The following is a 20,764-nucleotide window of genomic DNA, read 5'->3' as shown; positions in this document are numbered from 1 at the left end:
GACAGAAAATGGATGTAAGATATTGATAAGGGAGACAACATCCTGGAGAAAAATACTTCTTCTAGGAGAAACTTTTTTTCTAGGAATTTGTTGAATATAGCATGAAGTGAAGAACTACAGCTACAACACATAAAGACAGATTTCTGGGAGGAAACAGAACAAAATAACACGTGAGAGAAGTAAGAGGGGAAAAAAATTGAGTAAATTCTGTTAAGTTATATATATGAAAAGCGGAGATTCATAGCATAGAGTCTCTACTACTTACTGCTTAAAATTAACTACATCTTAGTTAATACAAAGAATGTAGAGGTAAATGAAACCCAGAGCTTTCTTCTTTTTATATCACTATAAATAGAAATGCATTGTGCTTGGTTTAAAGTCAGTGAAAGAAAAAAAAGTAAGGAGGCTTTCATGCCTAAAGGGTCAAATAAACAATATGATTGAGCAGAGTTGCACATTGGACTTATGCAGCTCATTAGGGTAGGAAATAGGGCAGGAAAGAGTCACATGAACTATATGGCTGAGTTGCACACTGGACTTCAGCTTCATGCAGCTCATTCCTAAAATAGAGTAGGAATTTTACAGGTACACTTGATGTCATCTCAACAGTTCTTAATACATATGTTTTTTGAAAAGACAGTGTACAGAAGACAAGGTGCAGTGTAACATGCAGTCTGTGTCAAATTTAAAATGCGGAAGTGTAACAGTAAAGTGAATAGAAAAAAAGTAGTTGTTATGCAAAGACAGATGCCTGACTTTAAGATACAGCATTTCAAGTGGATTAGAACCTCTTCCAAACACTACCACATAGCTTTTCAGTTGCATTCTCGCAGTAGGTATCATAATAAATATATATCTTGACAACATTTATCTCTGTCTTTAATTTTTTTTCTTTATAGAACTGTAAAAATGAATTTTCAGTGAAGCCATGCAAGTGCATTTCCAATCTGATTTTTTTTTATTCACACTTAATTTAACTGGATTGAAGGTAATTCAGTTTAAAAATGCACTAAAAACCCCAGTGTAATTCAGTATAACTTTTATTAGACAACAGATCAATTTTTTACTTCAATATGAAAATAAATATTCAGCAGCTCGCAAACTAAAGCACACACATACATAAACAGTATATTTTAGATTTTTATATATTTTATATTTAATATTTGTATATTTAATATTTTGTATTTTAGAAACAATTTTGGTGCGAACGCTCATTGCCATATCTCAAATCTGGAAATACTTGCAAATTTATTGGACTAGGAAGTGTGCTTTTACTAATCCTAAAATCAATGGAAATGCATAGCATATAAACAGAGTGGATAACATACAGGTGGTGAGCCTAATAGAAGCCTTTACTCACCAGGCTAGGACAGATTTTCTAGTCAGCAAAAGGAAGAAAAGAAAAAAAAAAGTGGGAAGAAAGGGGAAAAGAAACACAAGTACAAATTTAAACTGACCAGCTATTCTGCTTCAGGTGCCACAATGTAGTATCTCATCTCTTACTACCTTACTGCCTAGAAGGATTTTGTTTGCTCCACTCATTCAACTTAATTACAACTCACACTTATCTGATGTTTCAAATTAGTGAAATTCAGTAATGATTTCCAGCAGCATCTTTAATGACATATTAGTAAAATTATTTACGTTTCAGGCAAGTGGGATTTACATTTTAAATAAAAATATTTTAGTTAGTCCTAATTACAAAATGCTTGGATGTCCTTAGAAAACAACGGTGTGAAATGCCAGGAAAAAATAAAGAAATCACAATATCCAGTTTATCCTATTTGAAGGATATTCTTATTTTAGGAATAAATTATCTGTCACTTTAACAGAAGAGTAACCGCTACATCATATTAAATCTGAAATCTCAGGCCCATGACAAAAATCCATATTTAACTCCGAAATAAACTTCACATTAAAAAAAGCTCATTACTTTTGATCTACTAATTATACTTTGCATTCTGAAAGGTAGTTTCCACAGTACTTGTCCACAAAAATCAAATTTTGCTGCTTATCAAAAACCTCTCCCATTTGTTTTGCGTATTTGACACTTAACGTCTGGCAGATATTTACCTTCATATAATATCTTACAGCAGGACATATTGACATACTAGTCATAAATCAAACAATATTAGTCCAGAGAAAGCCACTAGTTTGAATGAAAATTCTCTCAATTGTTATTGACATATTTTTACAAGATAAACACACATGCACAAACATACCATCAGGCCATAAATCTCAGATGAGCTTCGTACTTTTGGAAGTATTTCCATAGGAATATCAAAGAATCTGAGCACAATACAAAATAAGGTATAGATATGGTCAGTGCTAAATCAGGAAGGATTTTGTATTTATTTTCTTAAATAAGTTTAAGGTATAAGGAAATAAAATATAAAGGGAACTTAAATATCTAGGATTTCATGCATATGTTTCTCTATTTCTCATAAATGTGACACTGAACTAGAAAGTAAAACAGAACATATTTGGGTATTTTGAAGACACATCTAATTCTTCCATATGAGAAGTCATTCCTCTTCCAACACTACCTTTATGATATAGTGATTAAATTTAAACTCAAAATAGAAACACTATCATTGCAACTGAAATTAATGAAAAAACAAACTATGAAATTGAATTGTTTTCATGAAATAGTCTTCTACCCACAGAAAAATTCAAGGCTCTGCTGTTTAAAATTGCTTGTAATTTGGACATTTGGTTAACAACGAATCTTACATATTAACAGTAAATACATCAGTAATTGCTGATTATTATCTAGATAAGAAATTCTTACTACTGAGTGTTTTTTAACACATCACTTACAGAATCCACTTAAATAACATTATTACTATAAAATGAGCTTACTGGCAGAGCTCAGGATCCCAGTCCAAGGAATGAATGTTGAACAACATCGTTCTACTGGCATTAGTTACATCTGTACAGTGAACACCTCCATTCTTCCCACCTGTCAAACACTGAATTAAAAAAAAAATAATAAAATCAACAGTATTTAGCATGAGAAGGTACAAGTTTACTACAACAAATTACAAACAAAATCTAAATTCACACAGCTTTCAGCTTGGGAGTGGGAACACCGATGTTTCTGCAACAACTAAAACCAGATACAGTAGAATAAAGGCATGGGAAAGATAGTAAGGGTACAGAAATATCTCCTGGATTCTTATTTTACAGAAGTGGCTAATACATCTTTCTAAAGTTCAAGTTTGTAAGTATCAGTAAGTATCAGTGCTCCTGCTGGGATCCCAAACCCCTGCCTCTAAGTTCTGCTACAAACTACACAGGCTTTGATCAGCAAGTGAACTTGCAGAACTTCTGTAGGATGCAAAAAATTCTTTTATTCTATATAAAGAAGACTATGCAGTTGATCAGAAGATGACTGTATGTTGTTACAAGCAGTCAGTAAATATTAGAAATTTTGTTTTGTTTACAACTCCAGGAGAAAATGTTTTAGTAGGAACTTCCTGCATACAGGAAACTGAAATCCATTTTTAGAAGAGTGATAACAAACTCACAAATACATACCCATATAAGCCACGAATCAATAGTTCCAAACATTGCTCTTCCATCATCAACTGCTTGCCTAATCTCTTCCACATTATCCAAAAGCCACCGAAGTTTCACTGCACTGAAGTAGGTGCTAAGTGGAAGACCAGTCCTAAACTGCAAAATAAAAAACATAAATTGAAAAAAAAAAAAAATTAACATAATGCAGAGATATTTTCCACAACTACTGTTGCTAAATATAAAAAGAACCTTCGTAAATGAAATACTCAACACCCAAAACTCAGAGAAAATACAAACTTTTTGTTAAAATAAATAGTAAGCTTTCAATAAGCAAGTCTGAAAATATCAAACCCAATGGACAAAGATCAAAGCTGCACAAAATCCAGGCCAAAAATCCTTTATGTGGAAACAGTTGCTAGCAGAAATCCAGAGTTATCTAGGATATCTCAATATGACCAGACAGAAAGTGAATTTGACAAAGACGAGCAGCATGCTACACAAAAGACAGAATTTGTATTCTACTTGAACTTAGAAGCAAGTAAATTTATATACTCTCCACATTTATTTGCTGGCTGTAAGAAGACATATAAAATATTTATATAATCAGTCAAGGAAAATGTAAACAAAAGAATTATGATACTATTCTGCAAGCATTTATTTTCAAACTTTGATATATACTCCTATTAGAAAAAATATTGCTTCTTATAAAATATCTTTGCAGTTCTCAGATTGGTTGCAAATGAGTTCAATACTACAACATATGATGAGAAATGATAATGAAATATTTAATATCAATAAATAATTTTTGAACTTTTTTTTTTCCTACTTGCTCTTACTTTTTGGAGGAATATTTAGTTATTAGACAGGAAGCACGTAATGAAGTCTCACAATTGCCCATCTAACTTCTCTACTGAAATATTTAAGGTGTATTACCAATTTACTTGAGGAAAATAAATATTTTCCAGTCTCAGACTGGTGTATAGTAAATGTATTATGTACATTTTTTATTATTTGAAAAGCTGGAAGCTAGGACTGACTGATTTCGTTTTAGGGAATTTTTCAAGAAATACCTCATGACACTGTATAATATCTACTATAACAGTAAGAGTTGAGCTACTATTTAATATTCTGTAATCTCTCATACCTTAAAAAAGGATTTGTTATTTCCAGGAATTCTCTTAAGAAGCCTTTCAACTGTTGACTGAGTTCTTAGGTCAAGCCACACTAGAAACATGAATAAAATAAATTAATCAAATGATCTATTACAACATCAGTGACATGAGTAAGATGTTTTCACAAAACTCAAGTATTTGCCAGTAAATTCCTATCTTTACTCTTTTTTTTTTTTTAAATACGGAGTAATATTACATTGCCATTGTATTTTTAAAGTATAGTTGTAAAAAGAAAAAAAAAAAGATTGGATAAACTCATTCAGTTTAGAAGAACTCATGATTTGCAATATCAGACATGATTTTCCACATAATAGAACACATATTTTTCTCTGCTAGAGCACAAGTGAATGACTAATACTACTTCACTTATAGCAGATGAATACTATCAAATTAGAGGATTAAAACAAACAGTAGGTTGATTATTTACTGTAATTATGAAACTTTGAACTAAAGTGCTATGCCAGAGTTATCATGGTAGAGCTTACAATAAAGCTGTAAATAACATGCATTTAAACACACCAAAGTCCTAGTCTTTCAGTAGTACAATGCTAAATTGCCTAGCATTTGACATAGGCTGAGTGAACAAATCTAGATGATCACAATTTCTCAGCAGGCATAAGCAGAAAAGCCAAGAAAAGTAAAAAATACAACTCCAAATCATTAAGTACTCTTTTAAACTCAAAAAATATTTACTTTAAGGTTAAATCCCATGAATCCTGACCATTTAGTAAGCTCCTTCATTTCAAATGAAGTGGCTTTGCATACGTCAGGGCTTCAAGGCATGCTAAGATGTCCAAAACCCTTCAGGAACTTTGCTTTTTGTTAAAAGCTTATTAGGTGTTTTATTAAGTTATTAGGTAATAGTTGTAACAGAATGTGACACCTGTGTATACAAACACACAGCTAATGATGGATCTCAAACACACAAAAGAAGTTAGTAGGCCAGGCCGCAACGAGATGCGCACAGAACTAGGAAAGCATTTTTTCTACAACACACTCACTTTACATTATTACAAGTTCAAAAAGTATAGTAGTTACCAATAGCATTATAAAGAGGTTCTCCAGTCGTCTTGTCCCAAACCACTGTTGTTTCCCTCTGGTTGCTAACTCCAATGGCTTCAGGACAAAATAGAAAGAAGTATCCTTTTCAGAGGGTTTATTTTCCACTTTTTGGGGGTGTGGGAGGGAAAGGAGAGGTGGAGATGAGGGCGGAACATGTAAGGAGAAGAGGCAAGTAAATGGGAAATAAAACGCTTCCAACTTTTTCACATTGCAATCTAGAAAGATTACTTCTAAAAATTGAGCATTCATCTTTTACAGTGCTCTAGATCCTTTTTATTTTTCCACAAATTAGGACAACATGAATACTGACAGTAAACTAGTTTTCACCAATAATACTTGAACAGTTTATCTTTCAGAATTTCCTCATTCATTGCTCATGTCTGTGATTTTGCAAGATTACGTAAATCTATTCTGTAGATTTTGCCTTGCTAACATACATGAACAATATCTTTTCTTATCATTCCTCCCAAACAAACTACTCTCAACATTTTCTTTGAGTCTAGGGCAAGCCGCCACCTTTCTCTTTATTGACTTAAAAACTAGAGAATCTGACTTGCTCAACTATGAGCATGTTAAAGCCACCAGTTTCCTCTTGGAATACCTTTTATGTTAGTGATGTCTATGTTCAGTTGCTGCAGTTTCTCACAGGTTCTTTCCACACATTCATGGACTGACTTTAAGATTTCCTTTGGATCTTGTTCCACCCATCTATAACAAACAGAAAATATCAGTTAATAAAACAAAAAATGCAAGTCAAAAGGTTACATTTAGAGAGAGAAAAAAAAAATCAATTCTGAACTAAAATCAGCTGAGCATTTTGTCACAACCACAGCTATGGATATGTTTTACATATCCATAAAATGTTTAATAAATTTCAAAGCCTTTTTAAAGAGTAAATGGTATTTCATAGCAAAACTGTCTGCAGGAAACAATAATTCTCTTCTATCTCAGGCAGAGGCCTTAGGGGCAAATGATAGACATGTCAAGAGCAAACAAACAAAAAACATCTCAGAGAACAAACTAAACAATCTCTATGAACTAAGCAGAAGAATATGATTAAATTGTAAAAATAGGTAGCTTAACCTCTTTAAACAAGACTGCAAGAGAATGATTGGCCAGAATGAAAAACTAAGTCTCTTTACTTTTCACAACTCATAACTCATGTTGATGCCCCATGTATTTATTTTATGCCACGTTTCCTACCACGAAGTCATTTATAGCAGATACTCTTTTCTCAGTAGTTATTCAACTTAAGTTTTGGTCATGCCTACATGGCAGTATATACAGTCTATCAAAATGTACACAAATGAATAAAAAGCTACAGAAAATTCATACCCTTCCTTAGGGAATTTCTGCTGTATCTCAACTTGATGGTGACTCAGAAGCTCTGCTGTTTTTGCATTAAATACCTGCAAATAAATTACACAATTGGATTTTCTATGAACACAGAGGTTTAAACAACAATAAATGAACATGCATTATTTGGAATAAATATAGTTAAATCATAATTGATAGTTATTATCTCATCTATCATTAACAAAACCAACCAAACAAATAAACAAAAAAAACAGACAAACAACCAAATATCCATAAATTGAGTTCAGATGTGTGAATTCATGCAATTAAGGAGCAAAGAATATTTTGGTAAGCTTTGCTATCAATTATGGGAAATAACCATATTCTTTTCTTGAGGAGGTTTTAGAAGTTAAACTAATGACATACATTAGAATACACTTCTCAGTCAGTATAGTACCAAACGCTAGAGATAACAACTTCTCTTTGGCTCCTGCTCTGTTACTCTGATGCCACAGATATGGCAAAAGGAGAGATTGCTATCATCATGTCACTTTCAGGAAAAGTGACAACTTTCAAGAGACAGGTAATCACATCCAGTTTAGAGCCAGTAGAAGGGACCCAATTGTGAAAAATGAATAAGCACCTCGACAGAAACCTACTTGTTTCAGTGCAAATTGCATATACAGAGCTCACAAACAATCTGAGAAGAAAAAAAAAATGACTGCAGCAACACAATGCATTAAAAAGGAGAAGATTATGCAGAAGGGTGACTTAGATTTGGATACATTGCAACAGATGAAAGAGAGAAGAGAATCCTGAGTGCTATACTAATAGCCATTCTTTAGGAAACATGAAATGGAGTTTCTGCCTTGCAGTAGAAACTGAAACAGAAGACACGTTAACTTTCATTAACAGTGGCCTGATTCTGAAAGTAATCCACTGTGCCAAGCCAAAATGACACCAAGTAAAACATTCAACTTGATTGTATAATGAGTAACTGACAGGTCAACAACAGTGTTCCTAGGAAAATAGTTCTTTCTCACTAACACCATTCAGAATCTTTTGTCTAAAGAACATTCAGAAACCTGGGAATAAAATCTAACCAGAGAATCAGGTCATTTGGAGAACATGGCAGCAGGACACCACCCTATCTTTTCCCAGTAAGCAAACAGAGCAGGATTAGATTTAGACAATTCCTCTCATACTCAAGGTATAAAATTCAGTTATACCCTTCTCTAAGATAGGACTGAATCTTTTGTAGACTTGCTTGGAAATCTTCTCTTCTCATTCCACAAATTTTAGTAACTCCTCTTAAAGCTTTTAATCTATAAACTCTTGATTTCATTTAGATAGTACAGTCTACTTTGACACTACTGGACCAACTACTGCAAAGAACAGATGATTTTCTGATTCTCCAGTTTCTCTAAGGCCTAGAAGTGTATCTTTAGAGAGAAACTGGAGTTTAGAAACATTTTAGTTACAAATTTAAATCACAGAATAGTGTGGGCCTTAGAGATCGGTAGGTATCTCTGGTACGGCCATCTGCTCAAAGCAGGGTCACCTATCAGATTAGATCAGGTTGCTCATGGCTTTTTTTCCAAGCAGATTTTGAAAACCTCCAAGGATGTAAACAACACCACGTCTTTGGAAAACGCTAATACTCCCACTCAGCTCCCCAGAAAAGAATTCTTAAAGAGGTACAAGTTCTTTATTTTCTGTTACCACCTAGAGACATTAAAGAAAAAAGCATCACTGTATTTTTTTTCACTGTATTTACTTAGCTTATTTCACCTGCAAGCTCTGCTTTGGCATGAAGCTTTCCTAAGAGGTAAGCTCTATAAGTACTACATGCTTGGAAGGAAGTAGTATAATTGGATAAGGGTCTTAAAATGCCGAGCAATAGAGTTAATAGGAGAGATTGTCTTGCATGCATGTAGATAGACAATTTTACTTGACGTTCCCTTTATACCAAAAGTGTAGTAACATTTACGAAGGTTTTATAAAGATTGAAGATATTATATTGAACACAGGTTCAATACATATTTATCTAACCAATGTTAAATATTTATTTATATCTATATATCTATATCTATATCTATATATCAATGTTAAATATTTATTTATATTTATCTACCAATGTTAAATATCACTTAGTAATCATTCACCATTAATCATTTCAGTATTCCTTGAAACAGAAAGCAGTACATAATGATTCCTACTGTTAGCAGGAAATAAATACAGACTCAATTAGACAAGGTCATTCATTAAATCTAGAGTGTATGGCCTGCAGATAATTAAGGGTGAAGCCCTAGCAGAGAAAGGCTTTTTGTCCCCTTTTGTTCTAACAGGAGTAATTTCTCAGCAAAGCCAGTGTCACTACAAGTGCATAGATGTTTCCAGTGCCCATAGAGAAGAACTAGGTAAACACGCTCTCCTAATCTATCACAAAGAAAACCACAAACTTCTGACATCCTCAACAAAAGCAGCGGACGCTCCCTGTACCTTAGGGCAAGGGATTAAAAAGTTTCACTGAGAACAACATTATGTTATATTGTGGTAATACAATTGTGATACACAGAAGGAAGCTAAACATGAATGAAACATTACATTTAAACCTAGAGGAAAATGGTAAACATTTTCCAGGGAAAAAAAACATTTGCAGGGAAAAAGCTGAAGAAAACAGAGCTCCTGCTCCCCACGAACTGTAGCCAAAAAGGAAAAACTGTGTCTTTGTTTTTCACCGACAGTGGTGAGAGAAAGAAAAAGGTGACAGTGACTAATTGAGATAAGGCCAATCACATTCCTGTTGAGACAGGTTTGAGCTGTATTTCCACCACTGCTTTCCTTCCTTTCATTTTCATTAATAACTGATTTCAATATACGATAGAGATCTCTCAATTCTTGCAGATTCAAAAATGTCAGTCAATTTTGCCCTCATTGTATCAGCGGTATTTACAGAGGAACTGCCTAGGCCATTTGAATACGTGTTGCTACAAAGGCTGCTCTGAAAGAAATGCCTCCTATTCCGTTATGTTGGCCCATGATGTCAGATGTAGATGTCGGCGGTGTGGCAATAGGGGTCAAACCTTCCCACCAGTATTCCGTGGTGTGTTACTGCTGTGTGACAGATGGCAGCAGAGGGACAGTCTGACGCAATGGGTCTGACGTGGAAGAGTGGATGAAGCAGAGGTGTGTCACTGAACTCCTCCACGTGGAAGAAATGTCACCCACTGACATTCATCAACATTCGCTGAACATCTGTGGATGTTAGCAAAGTGTGGCAGTGGATGGTGCATTTCTGCAGTGGTGACAGCAGTGGTGCAGATTTTTTTGAGCACAGCATGCAGGCTCTTATTCATCACTGGTGAAAATGCATAGCTAATGGTGGTGACTGTTGAAAAGCAATATTTTGTAGCTGAGAACTTATCAAGTAGTGTTATTGTGCTTTTTGTAGCTGTTGTATTTTCAATGGAAATAAATGAGAGGCATTACTTTTGGAGCAAGCTACAAGTTTGATGGAAGGCAGTGAACATTCAGAAATGTACTGAATTCTCTGGTGGGAGATTAAAGAAAAAGGATTAAATACTTTCCTTCTACTCGCAACTGATTTATCATACAAAGAATATGAGCTAGAGCTTTGAATCTTACAACAACAAAGCAGAAAAAGAACACCTGAACAGCTACATTGTGTGTAAACAAGCAGAAGGGCTGATCATTTAACTCAAGCTCCTTCTAGAATCTCACCAGTGATGGAACATTAAGGAGTGCAAATAGTTGCATGGCATTACATTTACTCTTGACTTCTTCATAGAAAAGATCTTATCAGTTGTAATAATTTTGAAAGAATGAACAGAAACGTGAGGCAAACAAATATGAGGCTCATACACAGGTAATTTATAACTACTCATAAGCTTTGCTACTTACGACAGCTGTGTAACTGCCTGCAGAAAGCTATGTTAGCCTATGCTGTATTTTCATCAGTTTCCATTAAGCTGAAACAGCTATAGATTTGCTGGCAAAAGCTTAGAGCTGGAGTTTTGAAATTGTGTTGAAATCAACCCAAGTGGGGAAAAGATGACAGACAAACAGTAATTCCACTCCCAGCATTTGACTGGAATTAGTGGGTCGATTTCATGAATGAGCACAGTTTAACTTGTCTCCTAGAAATTATCTTGTTTGGAAAGCTCCTGTTGAATAGCTCCTCTCCCCCTCCACCCCCAGAAGCACTTAAGATTATGGGAATAAAAACCAAACTATAATGTATTTTAAAAAGCTAAGAGTGAGGGAAAAATTAAAGCATTTGCAATATTTTTAACCCTTCTCGTTAGCTATACAATCAAATTTTGCTCTTTCCCGAAATGCTGGGCTACTTCCATAGAGAAGCAGAACAGTTTCCCCTCCACAGAGCAAGCTCAATGGATGCTAATTGTTATCATAAGTAAAGGCAGTTTTTGTTTACTGAGGAGTAGTTACAGTGTGATATATTTTTATTTGCAGCCTTTCTTCTGGAAGTGAAATAAAGGTAAAAAGAAATAGCCCAAGGAGGTGGAAAAAAAAAAATCTGTGGTTGACTGACACACTGTACGTGTACTTCACTGTGTAGGCCCTCCAATGAATATTTTCAATTCTTGCTGCTTTTGGATAAAATGCCAGAAAAACTTTATCTAGCAAAAATCTTTGAAGAGATCAGGCATGGGTTCAAATGGTCACTAACTCAAAACTCCAAAATTTTTAGCAAGAGTAGCAGAAGTCACAAAGAGTTTCATGATATAATTATTGAATAAAATAAAGTGAAATGAGAGATGCAAATATTTGATGAATGCGTTTGGCAAAACATCTAGATCAGAACTTAATCATTCAAGTACATGTGTTTAGATTATCCATTTTGTTTTCCAGCTTGGCTATCTTAAGAAAATGAGCCAAAGCCATTGCAATGCCATTCAAAGTACTGAGATCTGAAGTTAGTAACTAACTCTGAACTTGTTACCCATATTCATCTCAACTGAACAGAAGAAAAAAAAAAAAAAAAAGAGAACTCACTTGAGTAACTACAGTCGCTCTTGCAGAAGAAAGTAGCTTTAGAAAAAATCCAAGTCAAGGTCCTCTGATGGCAAGACCACACATGAGCTAAAACTGTTTATGTGTATTATGTGTGTAAGAAATACAAGGATAAACAAGGAGTGATGGCAACAGAAATGTACTTTTCTCAGTTCTGCTGTTTCATACAGCCTCATTCACACGAGTGGAATTTCACAAATCTTAGTTTCTATTCATATATAGAATCTCAGAATAAGCAATGCTGGAAGGAATCTCCAGAGTTGTCTATCCTGACCCACTGGTCAAGTAAGATTATATTCAAAGTTAGACCAGGCTACACTAGGCCTTCTCCAGCCAGGTGTTAAGCACCTGCAAGGATGGAAATTCCAGTCTTCCCAGGTGCCTGACCTAGTGTTTGAGTCCCTTACAGGGAAACATTTGTTCTTTACATCTATTGGAAATTTCTCTTGCTGTACCCAGTCATCACTGCCTGTTGTCTTTTCTTGTGCACTTCCAAGATTCTGTCTTCTCTACAAACTGTGTTTAGATAACTGAACCTATTACAGTGCCCCTATAGACTTCCCATGGACAAATAACCCTGGGTCTTCCAACCTCGCCTTGCATGTTGCATGCTGCAGCCTACAAACCATGTCAGTGACCCTCTGCTGGACTAAATGGAGTTTTTCCAGATGCTCTGTTCCTCTGTGGGGACTGAAACCAGACACTCCACTTTCAGTGCTGTCTCATCAGAGGCACACAGACAGGAATAATTAGTTCCTTTGATTTGCTGGCTGCACTCTTCCTAATGTGGTTAATCTTCACCAGCATAAGGACAATCTGCTCTCTCATGCTCATCTTGCTATCCAGCAGGACCTCAGATCTGCTTCCATTAAGCCTTCTTAGCCTTCTGTCCCAAGCATTAGACTTTGTAGAACTTCATGATACTTCTGCCAGGCCAGTTCTCCAATCAACTGATCCTCACAACCCATGACTACCCGCAAACTTGACAGTACATCCCAAACCATCATCCAGGCCGTTGACAAAAACTTGCTACCATCCTCTGTGGAACATAATTTGTAAATTAGCCTCCGTTTAGACTCTGACCTATTGATAGTACCTTAGCCAATTTTTCACCCAGATATCTTTAAACTGATCAAAAGTCATATGTTCACTGCTTTTAAAAAAATAGGAAACAGCTACACAGTCCCGATGAATACACAAAGTAACAATTTGATTTTAACTGGTGACTTAATGAAAATGGTGGGAAACGTACAAAGATCACTGAGGAAGGCATGCAGAACAACTATCACAGTGAAAAGATCAAAAGGTAACAAGAGAGCCAAGGAAATATCTCAGACAGAAAGAACACCATATTACATTTTGGCATAAAGTGCTTGAAAGAAAGGTCTCCTAAATCTGGTAATCCCTCTCTAATACAAGATTCTCCAGGTACATGCATTATTATCTGACTGACTGACATAGCTTGTAGCAGATCCCTGCTTGCTTGGCCCTCTTCTTCCTCCCTACCCCACATTTTTCTTTTAACACAGTGATAAAAAAAATTCTCAAATTCGTGTAACTTTATTATCGTAACAGTTTGATCATACTGCCAAGTTTAAGAGAATGTTGTATTTTGAAAACAATTTAGAGAAACTGAGATGAATACATGAAGAATTGAAAGAAATGACAAATACTATACACTTAAAAAAAAAAAAAAGTGAAAAAGTATGGTTTCTTATTTATTTGTGAAAGCATCCTGATCCCTGAACAGAAACATTCTCATGCAAGACAAAAAAGCCAAAACTGACAGTGTACAAACTACCGATGAATATATCTAGCATGAGAAATTTCTTGTTAAGGCCTATAAACAGTACTTGTAAAAAGACACTGAGTACAAATTTAAGGCTGGAAGTGTGTCTTAATTGTGCTGGTGTTTTATTTTTACACTAAGACTTAACTCAGCAGCACGCATAAAGCAGACAGAATTTATTTTCAGGCACTACAGGGAACTTTTCCAATGTTTTTTTTTTTTTTTTTTTTTTTTTGAAAAGGGCTCCTGACAGGCATTCCAGATAGCCCACTGGTGTCATTTGTCAGTTTGGAGTTTCTCTCCACCCCCGGATCTGTGCTTTGTCATTTGACAGTCCCATGAAGGTCGTGATATTGAGAAATAATTGTAACACAGGTCAGGAAGATACTCAGTCCCCTGCTTCAGGGAAGAAAATTCCACGCTAGGGATTTCACATTCATCTTTCCAGCTCAATTTGGCATTTTATATCTAGTGACTATTTCACTTGCACAGCGGAAGTTATCATCGGCGTCAATATCAAGTTGCTATGACTTACTGTCTGGGAGGCAGGACAGCATTTGCAGACATCTGCAAGCAGGAAGCTTATATACTAAGTTACATATATGGGAATAACATTACCGTCTATTGCATAACAGGGAGATAGATCCTTAAGCTCAAGGGCTGTTATCAGCCACCCCATCCTTACACAAACCGTGCCCTCCCGCAGGCTCGGAGCCCCCGGCTCTGACGCGGGCTGAGGAGGGGGCTGCAGTTCAGCCACGGCTGCGCACGGGATGCGCTGACACGCTCCTCCCGCAGGCCCAAGCTTTCAGCTGGGAACTCGGCACGGTCACCGCGTGCTTGAACGCTACAGCTCATCGCGGTCACCCAAAGGACAGCTCGCGGGGTTCCGAGCAGTCCGATTCAGACCCAGCCGCCCGCAGCGCCGGCTCTCCGCAGCCCCTCGCTCGTTCCCCACGGGCGGAGCGAAACACCCCGCGAGGCTGCCGAAAAGCCGCCGCCGCCGTCTGCCCGCCCGCAGCCCGAGCTCCGCGATGCTCTCACCAGGAAGCGGCTGGAACTGGTGCCCTGATCGATGGAGCCCACCAGCGGCCCCAGCACCATGCGGTCCGACGCGGCCATGGACCCCTTCCGACACCGCCGCCGCCGCCGCCCCCTCAGCACCTCGGGGCGGGTAACGGCCGCGCTCGCTCTACACCACCGCCTCGCTGCCACCGGCGCGTGGCTGCCGGAGTGAAGCCGGCGGGGCGGGGTGGGGGGCGCTGCCGCGCGCAATGCCAGGGCGCAGCCAATCAGCGCCCGGGGCGCGGCGGGGGCGGAGAGGAGAGGGCGGGGCTAAGAGGCCAGGAAATGGGCCACAGGCAAGGAGGGGCGGGTGCGGGGGTGGTTGGGGGGTGTGTGTCACGTGATGAGCGGCGCGGGGCTCCTCCCTACGGCCGCGGTCGGTTGGGTTGGGGTTGCTGAGGCGGTTCGTGAGGGGGGCGCGCAGGGTTGCGCGGGAGCCGGCCGTGCGTCTGAGCGTGTCCCGGTTACTCTGGCAACCCGGGAGAGCCGCTCTGAGGAGGAGTCTGGCGGCAAGCGCTCAGGAGGCGACGGGGCGAGGCTTCTCCGCCCTGGGGGAAGATGTCTGCCGAAACTCGGCTGCTCGGATCGCCCGTGGCCGAGGAAGGACGAGGGGTCTGTGTCGCTGTGCGCGAGCTGGCCCGGCGTCCCCGCAGAAATAGCGAAGGTGTACGATCTCGATCGTCCTTTCTCAGTGCTTGATGCTAACCAGTGCTTCAGGAAAAGCTGCCCGTGTCGCAAGGCCCGTGGTGGAGTTGCAAAAGCTGAAAATGCTGACTAAATCGTACAAGAAGTCACAAAGCCTTGCAGTAACTGGGCTTCCGCAGGCTCCAGTAAATAGATTATGCTTGTCTGCCGTAGTTCTCTAAAGTTTTCATATTTTGTCGTTGCCGTGGTCTGATTACCGTGCTGCCGGTTGGTAATGCTTGCTGTGCCATCTACAGCGCTTCCCACATAGCACTGCTGTGTCGGAGCATCACGGTTTTGGTGTTGGTGCTGCCTTCTGTGTAATAACAGCGAATGACTGCGTTACAGCCCCAGCTACAAAGTCTGAAATGACTTTTTTTTTTAAGGAGTTTTTGGCTTGATTAAAAAATGACTTTTTTTAAAAGTTAAGAAAGCACCTAAATGTTAGACTGTTAGGAAGGATTCTCTGCTACCTTAAAATGTAATATTCGGGATTCTCATTACTGTAAACTCCTCATCTGCTCATCTGCCGCACCATGCTCTGAAGGGCACTTCTGCCCCAAGGCCATGGGCAGTGACGGCTGTTGACTTTAAAAGTTTCCTTGGGGCTACAGCATCTCTGTACAGGCTGAAGCTCAAGGAATTAATCTCAAGGCATCTTAGCCAAGTCTCAGCTCATCAGTATAGTTACTAGAAAAGGTATGTTTTCTGTGGTTTTGTTTTTGTTTTTGTTTTTTTAAACTTGCCATGGGTGTTCCTGATCTTAATACTAGGTAAGACACAACTATTTAAACTATATAAAGATTGAGGTCTGTCGAGATCCAAAAAAATGAAGAGATAACATCATGACTAATACTTATGCAAAACAGTAAATACCTATGGTTGCATGTTTTCACATTTACCTGAGTAAAATTTACACAGGTTACAGAACATCACTTGGTTACAGAAAATTCCTCAGGGGAGCAAATTGTCAGTTTTCAACAGAATCACAGAATGGCCTGGGTTAGAAGAGACCTTAAGGATCATGAATCTCCAACTGCCAACCACAGGCAGGGCCTCTAACCTCCCAGTTTAATACTAGACCAGGCTGCCCAGGGCCCCATCCAACCTGGCCTTGAAAACCTCCAGGGATGGGGCATCCACAGCCTCAGCCTGTTCCAGCACTTCACCACTCTCATAGTAAAGAACTTGTTTTTGTACAGATGCTCTAACAGTATTCTCTCTGTTTTCATACACCTGGAAAAGGAGTGCTGGCAGTGATAACCAAAGCCATTTTTGTAACCCTTGAGCAAGACAGGCAGAATCAAAGAGCTTTGACAGACACCAGAAAACAGAGTCAGTGGGAACAACTTATTCTTCCTATTCCATGCAATAGTGCACTCTCATTCAGCCTTTATTTAGGTGTTAATGTAGTGTTTGAACACTTTAATTTCATTTTTCTATAGTTTTAAATTTCTATTTGCAGACCTGTTAGTGGGTCCTGTGCCAAGAAGGCTGTTTGCAGAGGAGGAAGGGTGGAGCTGTGGCCTTACCTTTATGGTAAGGTGATGTGAGGCTGTACTGCTGAGATGCTGTTAGAGGAGTTAGCTTGGAAATGGAAGCAGTGTATCTGAAGGAGCATGGGTATCTGCATGGACTCATTTACTGTGCTTCTGGCTTGGTTCTTGCTTCTGGCTTGGCTCAGGCAAGTCTATGAATGCTGCTTAAATGATCAGTTCCCCCATCGAACAACATACAAGCTGAAGAAAAAAATCTTACTTGTAAAGAATTAGTATTCATGGTTTTGAATGTTAAATATACTCCTCTCAAGTCTGGCAGAAATAATGGAGAATCCCATTACTTACAGAGAACTTAATTGCAATGAAGTTTAATTTGATTCCCAAACCCAACACACCTCTGAAGATGATGCTTGTTTTCAAACTCCCAAGGGATTTGAATTACTGCAGATTTGCTTGTATTCCAAGTACAACTTTTTGACCTCTTGTTCAGCAGACTAAATTTAATAGAAAGTTTTCTCCATTTCTGAATATATATAGTTTCAGTGGTTGTTTGTTTTTTTTTATTTAATATTTTTAGGTAACAAATACGTTTGACATACGTTGATTATAAACACAATTGTAAGCACCTCTATACTTAGAATACATTTTTCAGAGACAAGGAACTTTGCTTGTAAAGAACTATTCTCAGTGGCAGATAACTCCTCTCAGTCTCTTTTATTTATTTATTTACTTTATATTTACTATCAGCAGTATGGAGGAATATTGGTAACTAAATTCTGCTCTTTCTGGCTGATTCTTTTGTATTGACCTCAAACTGGGGACAAAATGTGACTGTCAGGCTACTCCAAGCATGTGATAACGTGTGAAATAAAGTGTGCATGCCAGATGTCCATGTCTTTCCATTCCGCCCGTAAGTGACAGAGATAACTCGGCAGGCTGAATCCTGCTGTACCTTACTGATGACCCCCAATCTTTGTGTTCCTGTAGGAAGAGCTGAAGTGAAATATTTGGAGTTAACCCAGAGCAGGTGTACATACGTATGGTGTGCCAGGACCTCAAGTCAGGCTGTCACATACACCCTTTTGCCTACTGGGAACATGAATGGTATGTGTGAGTGTGCAGATGCTTGCATGTTTGAGTAAATCTTGTCTCTCATACCAGCCCAGGGAGTAAACGCAAATAGATTGTGACCTTGGGAGCCAGTGCCCTCCCATCTGAATCCAGGGTTTGTAGCACCCCGATGCAGGGAGCCCTTCCACAGATATAAAGGAAGCAGATCAGAAGGAGCAGCTCTGTGTTCTCTATACTAGGTTTATTTTGGAAGGTGTCCACAGTGCTTTGTCACCATTTGGCAAGAACGGTTTTATTGTGAAGCCATGGGCTGCGGTGATGCAATAGATGTCTTGTAGGATGTGTTCTACTTCTGACCTGATATTAAACAATAGTTTCCCCTGAATTACATTTTATATTTAGAATCACTCTCACACTGTTCAAAGCCTGAGCAATCGCTGCAGTTACTGTTTCTCATGTGGACAGAAGGAAAACTTGGATTAAGTATCACTGCACTGGATTTAAGCAATTTCTCTTAATTCTGCACTAACCTGAGCTCTTACATCATACAGTAGAACTAAAACTAATTACAAGAAAATAATGTTTCAAGGGAGATGCATCCTACATCTAGAGAGTTCAGAATGAGAGGGTTAATTAAAACATACAATCAAGTATATGTTTATGTTTTGCTTTGTTTTGGTAGAAAAAATTATAGGAAGGGAAATGCATTTTAGTGTATTTGAGGAATTGTATCCTCCACTTCTGGTTCTCTATTTCAGTTTGATTAGTACACGGTGAGTTCCCAACATCCACACAAAAAGCTTTAAGGATTTAGTACTGATAATTCCACGGTGGTCCAGTTTATTTACTGAAGGTAATGAAAAGAGCCACAGGTCCCACAGAATCCATAGACTTCTTTGTCTATGAGCCTGAAAAACTTTTGACATATCTCTGCAAAGCATCTTGCAGCAGTGTAATGCTTGCTTATGGCATTTATTTTACAGATAGAGAGGAAGGCTCAGAGCAGCCCCACTGTTCACCATTGGCATGCAGCAAATGCTCGCCATAGCAAACGTGAAGAACAGTGCCATGAAACACTGCTCTCCTTATCCACCACATTGCTCAGGAACCAGTACCTGCATTCCTGTTGGCCTCACAGAGAACAGGGCTGAATTATCAAATAATAACCAGCAGAGGCACAAGTTAAGTTGAACTCACAGCAGACAGTACTAACAGAAGGTGCTTTTAATACTGCCATCCCATTCCTGCCTGTGCACAGTTTCTGCCTCTTGTGAAATGGGTCTGGTTTTTCTTGGATCACTTTTTGAGTTGTCTGAGCCCATTAATATGGCAGAAAACAAACCTAGAGAAAATAAAAGGGCATAGTTTTCTGCCAAGAAGCTGAATTGGCTTACTTACAGTGATGATTGCCAGAGCTGGTGCAAGAACAGAAATTTTCACAGCTAAAAGAATGGGAAAGGTTAAGAATAAGTAGGAGATGGTGTGGAGGAGACTAAGGACAGGAGGAAGTATCAGCAACTGCAAGCTTAGATTGCTGCTGCAAGGACCTTCAACCTCCATATCATCAAATTAAATGTTAGCTGCCTGCCAGGAAATTCTGGAGTTATGAACAGATACACTATTGTCAAGAAAAACTGAACTATACTGCCTGTTTTTTACTACACTGCTATTTTCAACTTTATGTATGTTTACATCATATATCTCAGTACTTGTGTATCTCTGTTGTAAAACCAATGGGAGAGCTTAGTTATGTCTAGATTTCTTCTGGAAATTCTTTATGACCTAGTTATACCTTAAGGCAAAACAAGGGTTGCTATCAGTAGTTAGAACTCTTGGGGACTGGTAGGTAATGAATGAGGGGAGGCTGAGACTTCTGTTTGCTCAGCTGTGAATCAAGAAGGCTTGGAGACATCTTACTGCTGACTGTACTGAGTAATGGGAGATTTGGAGGGGATGGGTCCACTCTTTTCTCAGATATGGTATGGTAGGAGGACAAAGGAGAACGGACACCAATCAGAACACATGAAATTCTGATTTGATGTAAGGAAAGACAATGAATAAGCAACATTCTTCTTTCCTCTGAATGAGAGCTGTCAAACACAGGAGCAGAGAGGCTATAAAATATCCATCCTTCAAGATACTAAAAATGTAACTGGACAGGTCCTGAGCAACCTACTCTGACTGCTGCTGCTTTTGAACAGGAGGTTGGACCAATTGGCTTCCACAGTTTACTTCCAACCCACATAGTTCAGTGTTGTTTTCAGGGATAAATGCTCCCAATGAGTACTTCTGGCCATTCTCTAGTTCTGCTCCCTGTAACTTCATGACAGGTCTGTAGATAACAGTTAGCCACATGCTTTCTGTTCCTCTCTCTTTGTAATTTGAACAGGGAAACAAGTTAGAATGGGATGTAGAGAGAGAAGACATAAAGAGTGTACAAGTGGATTACTTCAGAAGTACTGCAAGTCAATTTTCATGTGACATTTCTCCAAGCAGCATCCAAACAGTAAAAATACTTAAAGCAAACAGTGACCTCATAGTTGCTG

The 20,764-nt window shown here is 38.4% G+C and overlaps 1 protein-coding gene across 2 annotated transcripts in view; it reads right to left on the bottom strand.

The window, feature by feature from the left end:
* The window catches only part of GK (glycerol kinase), a gene marked incomplete at both ends in the record, with an annotated part of 30,417 nt that extends 15,396 nt beyond the window's left edge, over window positions 1-15,021 (bottom strand). Inside the window, 9 exons of one of the 2 annotated variants that reach the window (XM_079549496.1) lie at window positions 1,361-1,378; window positions 2,223-2,289; window positions 2,863-2,972; window positions 3,541-3,678; window positions 4,667-4,746; window positions 5,733-5,810; window positions 6,358-6,464; window positions 7,092-7,165; window positions 14,944-15,021. In XM_079549496.1, the coding sequence (XP_079405622.1) occupies window positions 1,361-1,378; window positions 2,223-2,289; window positions 2,863-2,972; window positions 3,541-3,678; window positions 4,667-4,746; window positions 5,733-5,810; window positions 6,358-6,464; window positions 7,092-7,165; window positions 14,944-15,021 (750 nt within the window). The remainder of the gene's footprint in view (window positions 1-1,360; window positions 1,379-2,222; window positions 2,290-2,862; window positions 2,973-3,540; window positions 3,679-4,666; window positions 4,747-5,732; window positions 5,811-6,357; window positions 6,465-7,091; window positions 7,166-14,943) is intronic. The other variant, XM_079549497.1, reaches the window with a different exon arrangement.
* Window positions 15,022-20,764: the final 5,743 nt, after the last annotated feature.

Source organism: Tetrao urogallus (assembly GCF_951394365.1).
Source record: "Tetrao urogallus genome assembly, chromosome: 1".
NCBI classification, from domain to species: Eukaryota; Metazoa; Chordata; class Aves; order Galliformes; family Phasianidae; genus Tetrao; species Tetrao urogallus.
Note: the sequence above shows the minus strand (reverse complement) of the source record. Positions and strands in the feature narration are given on the sequence as shown.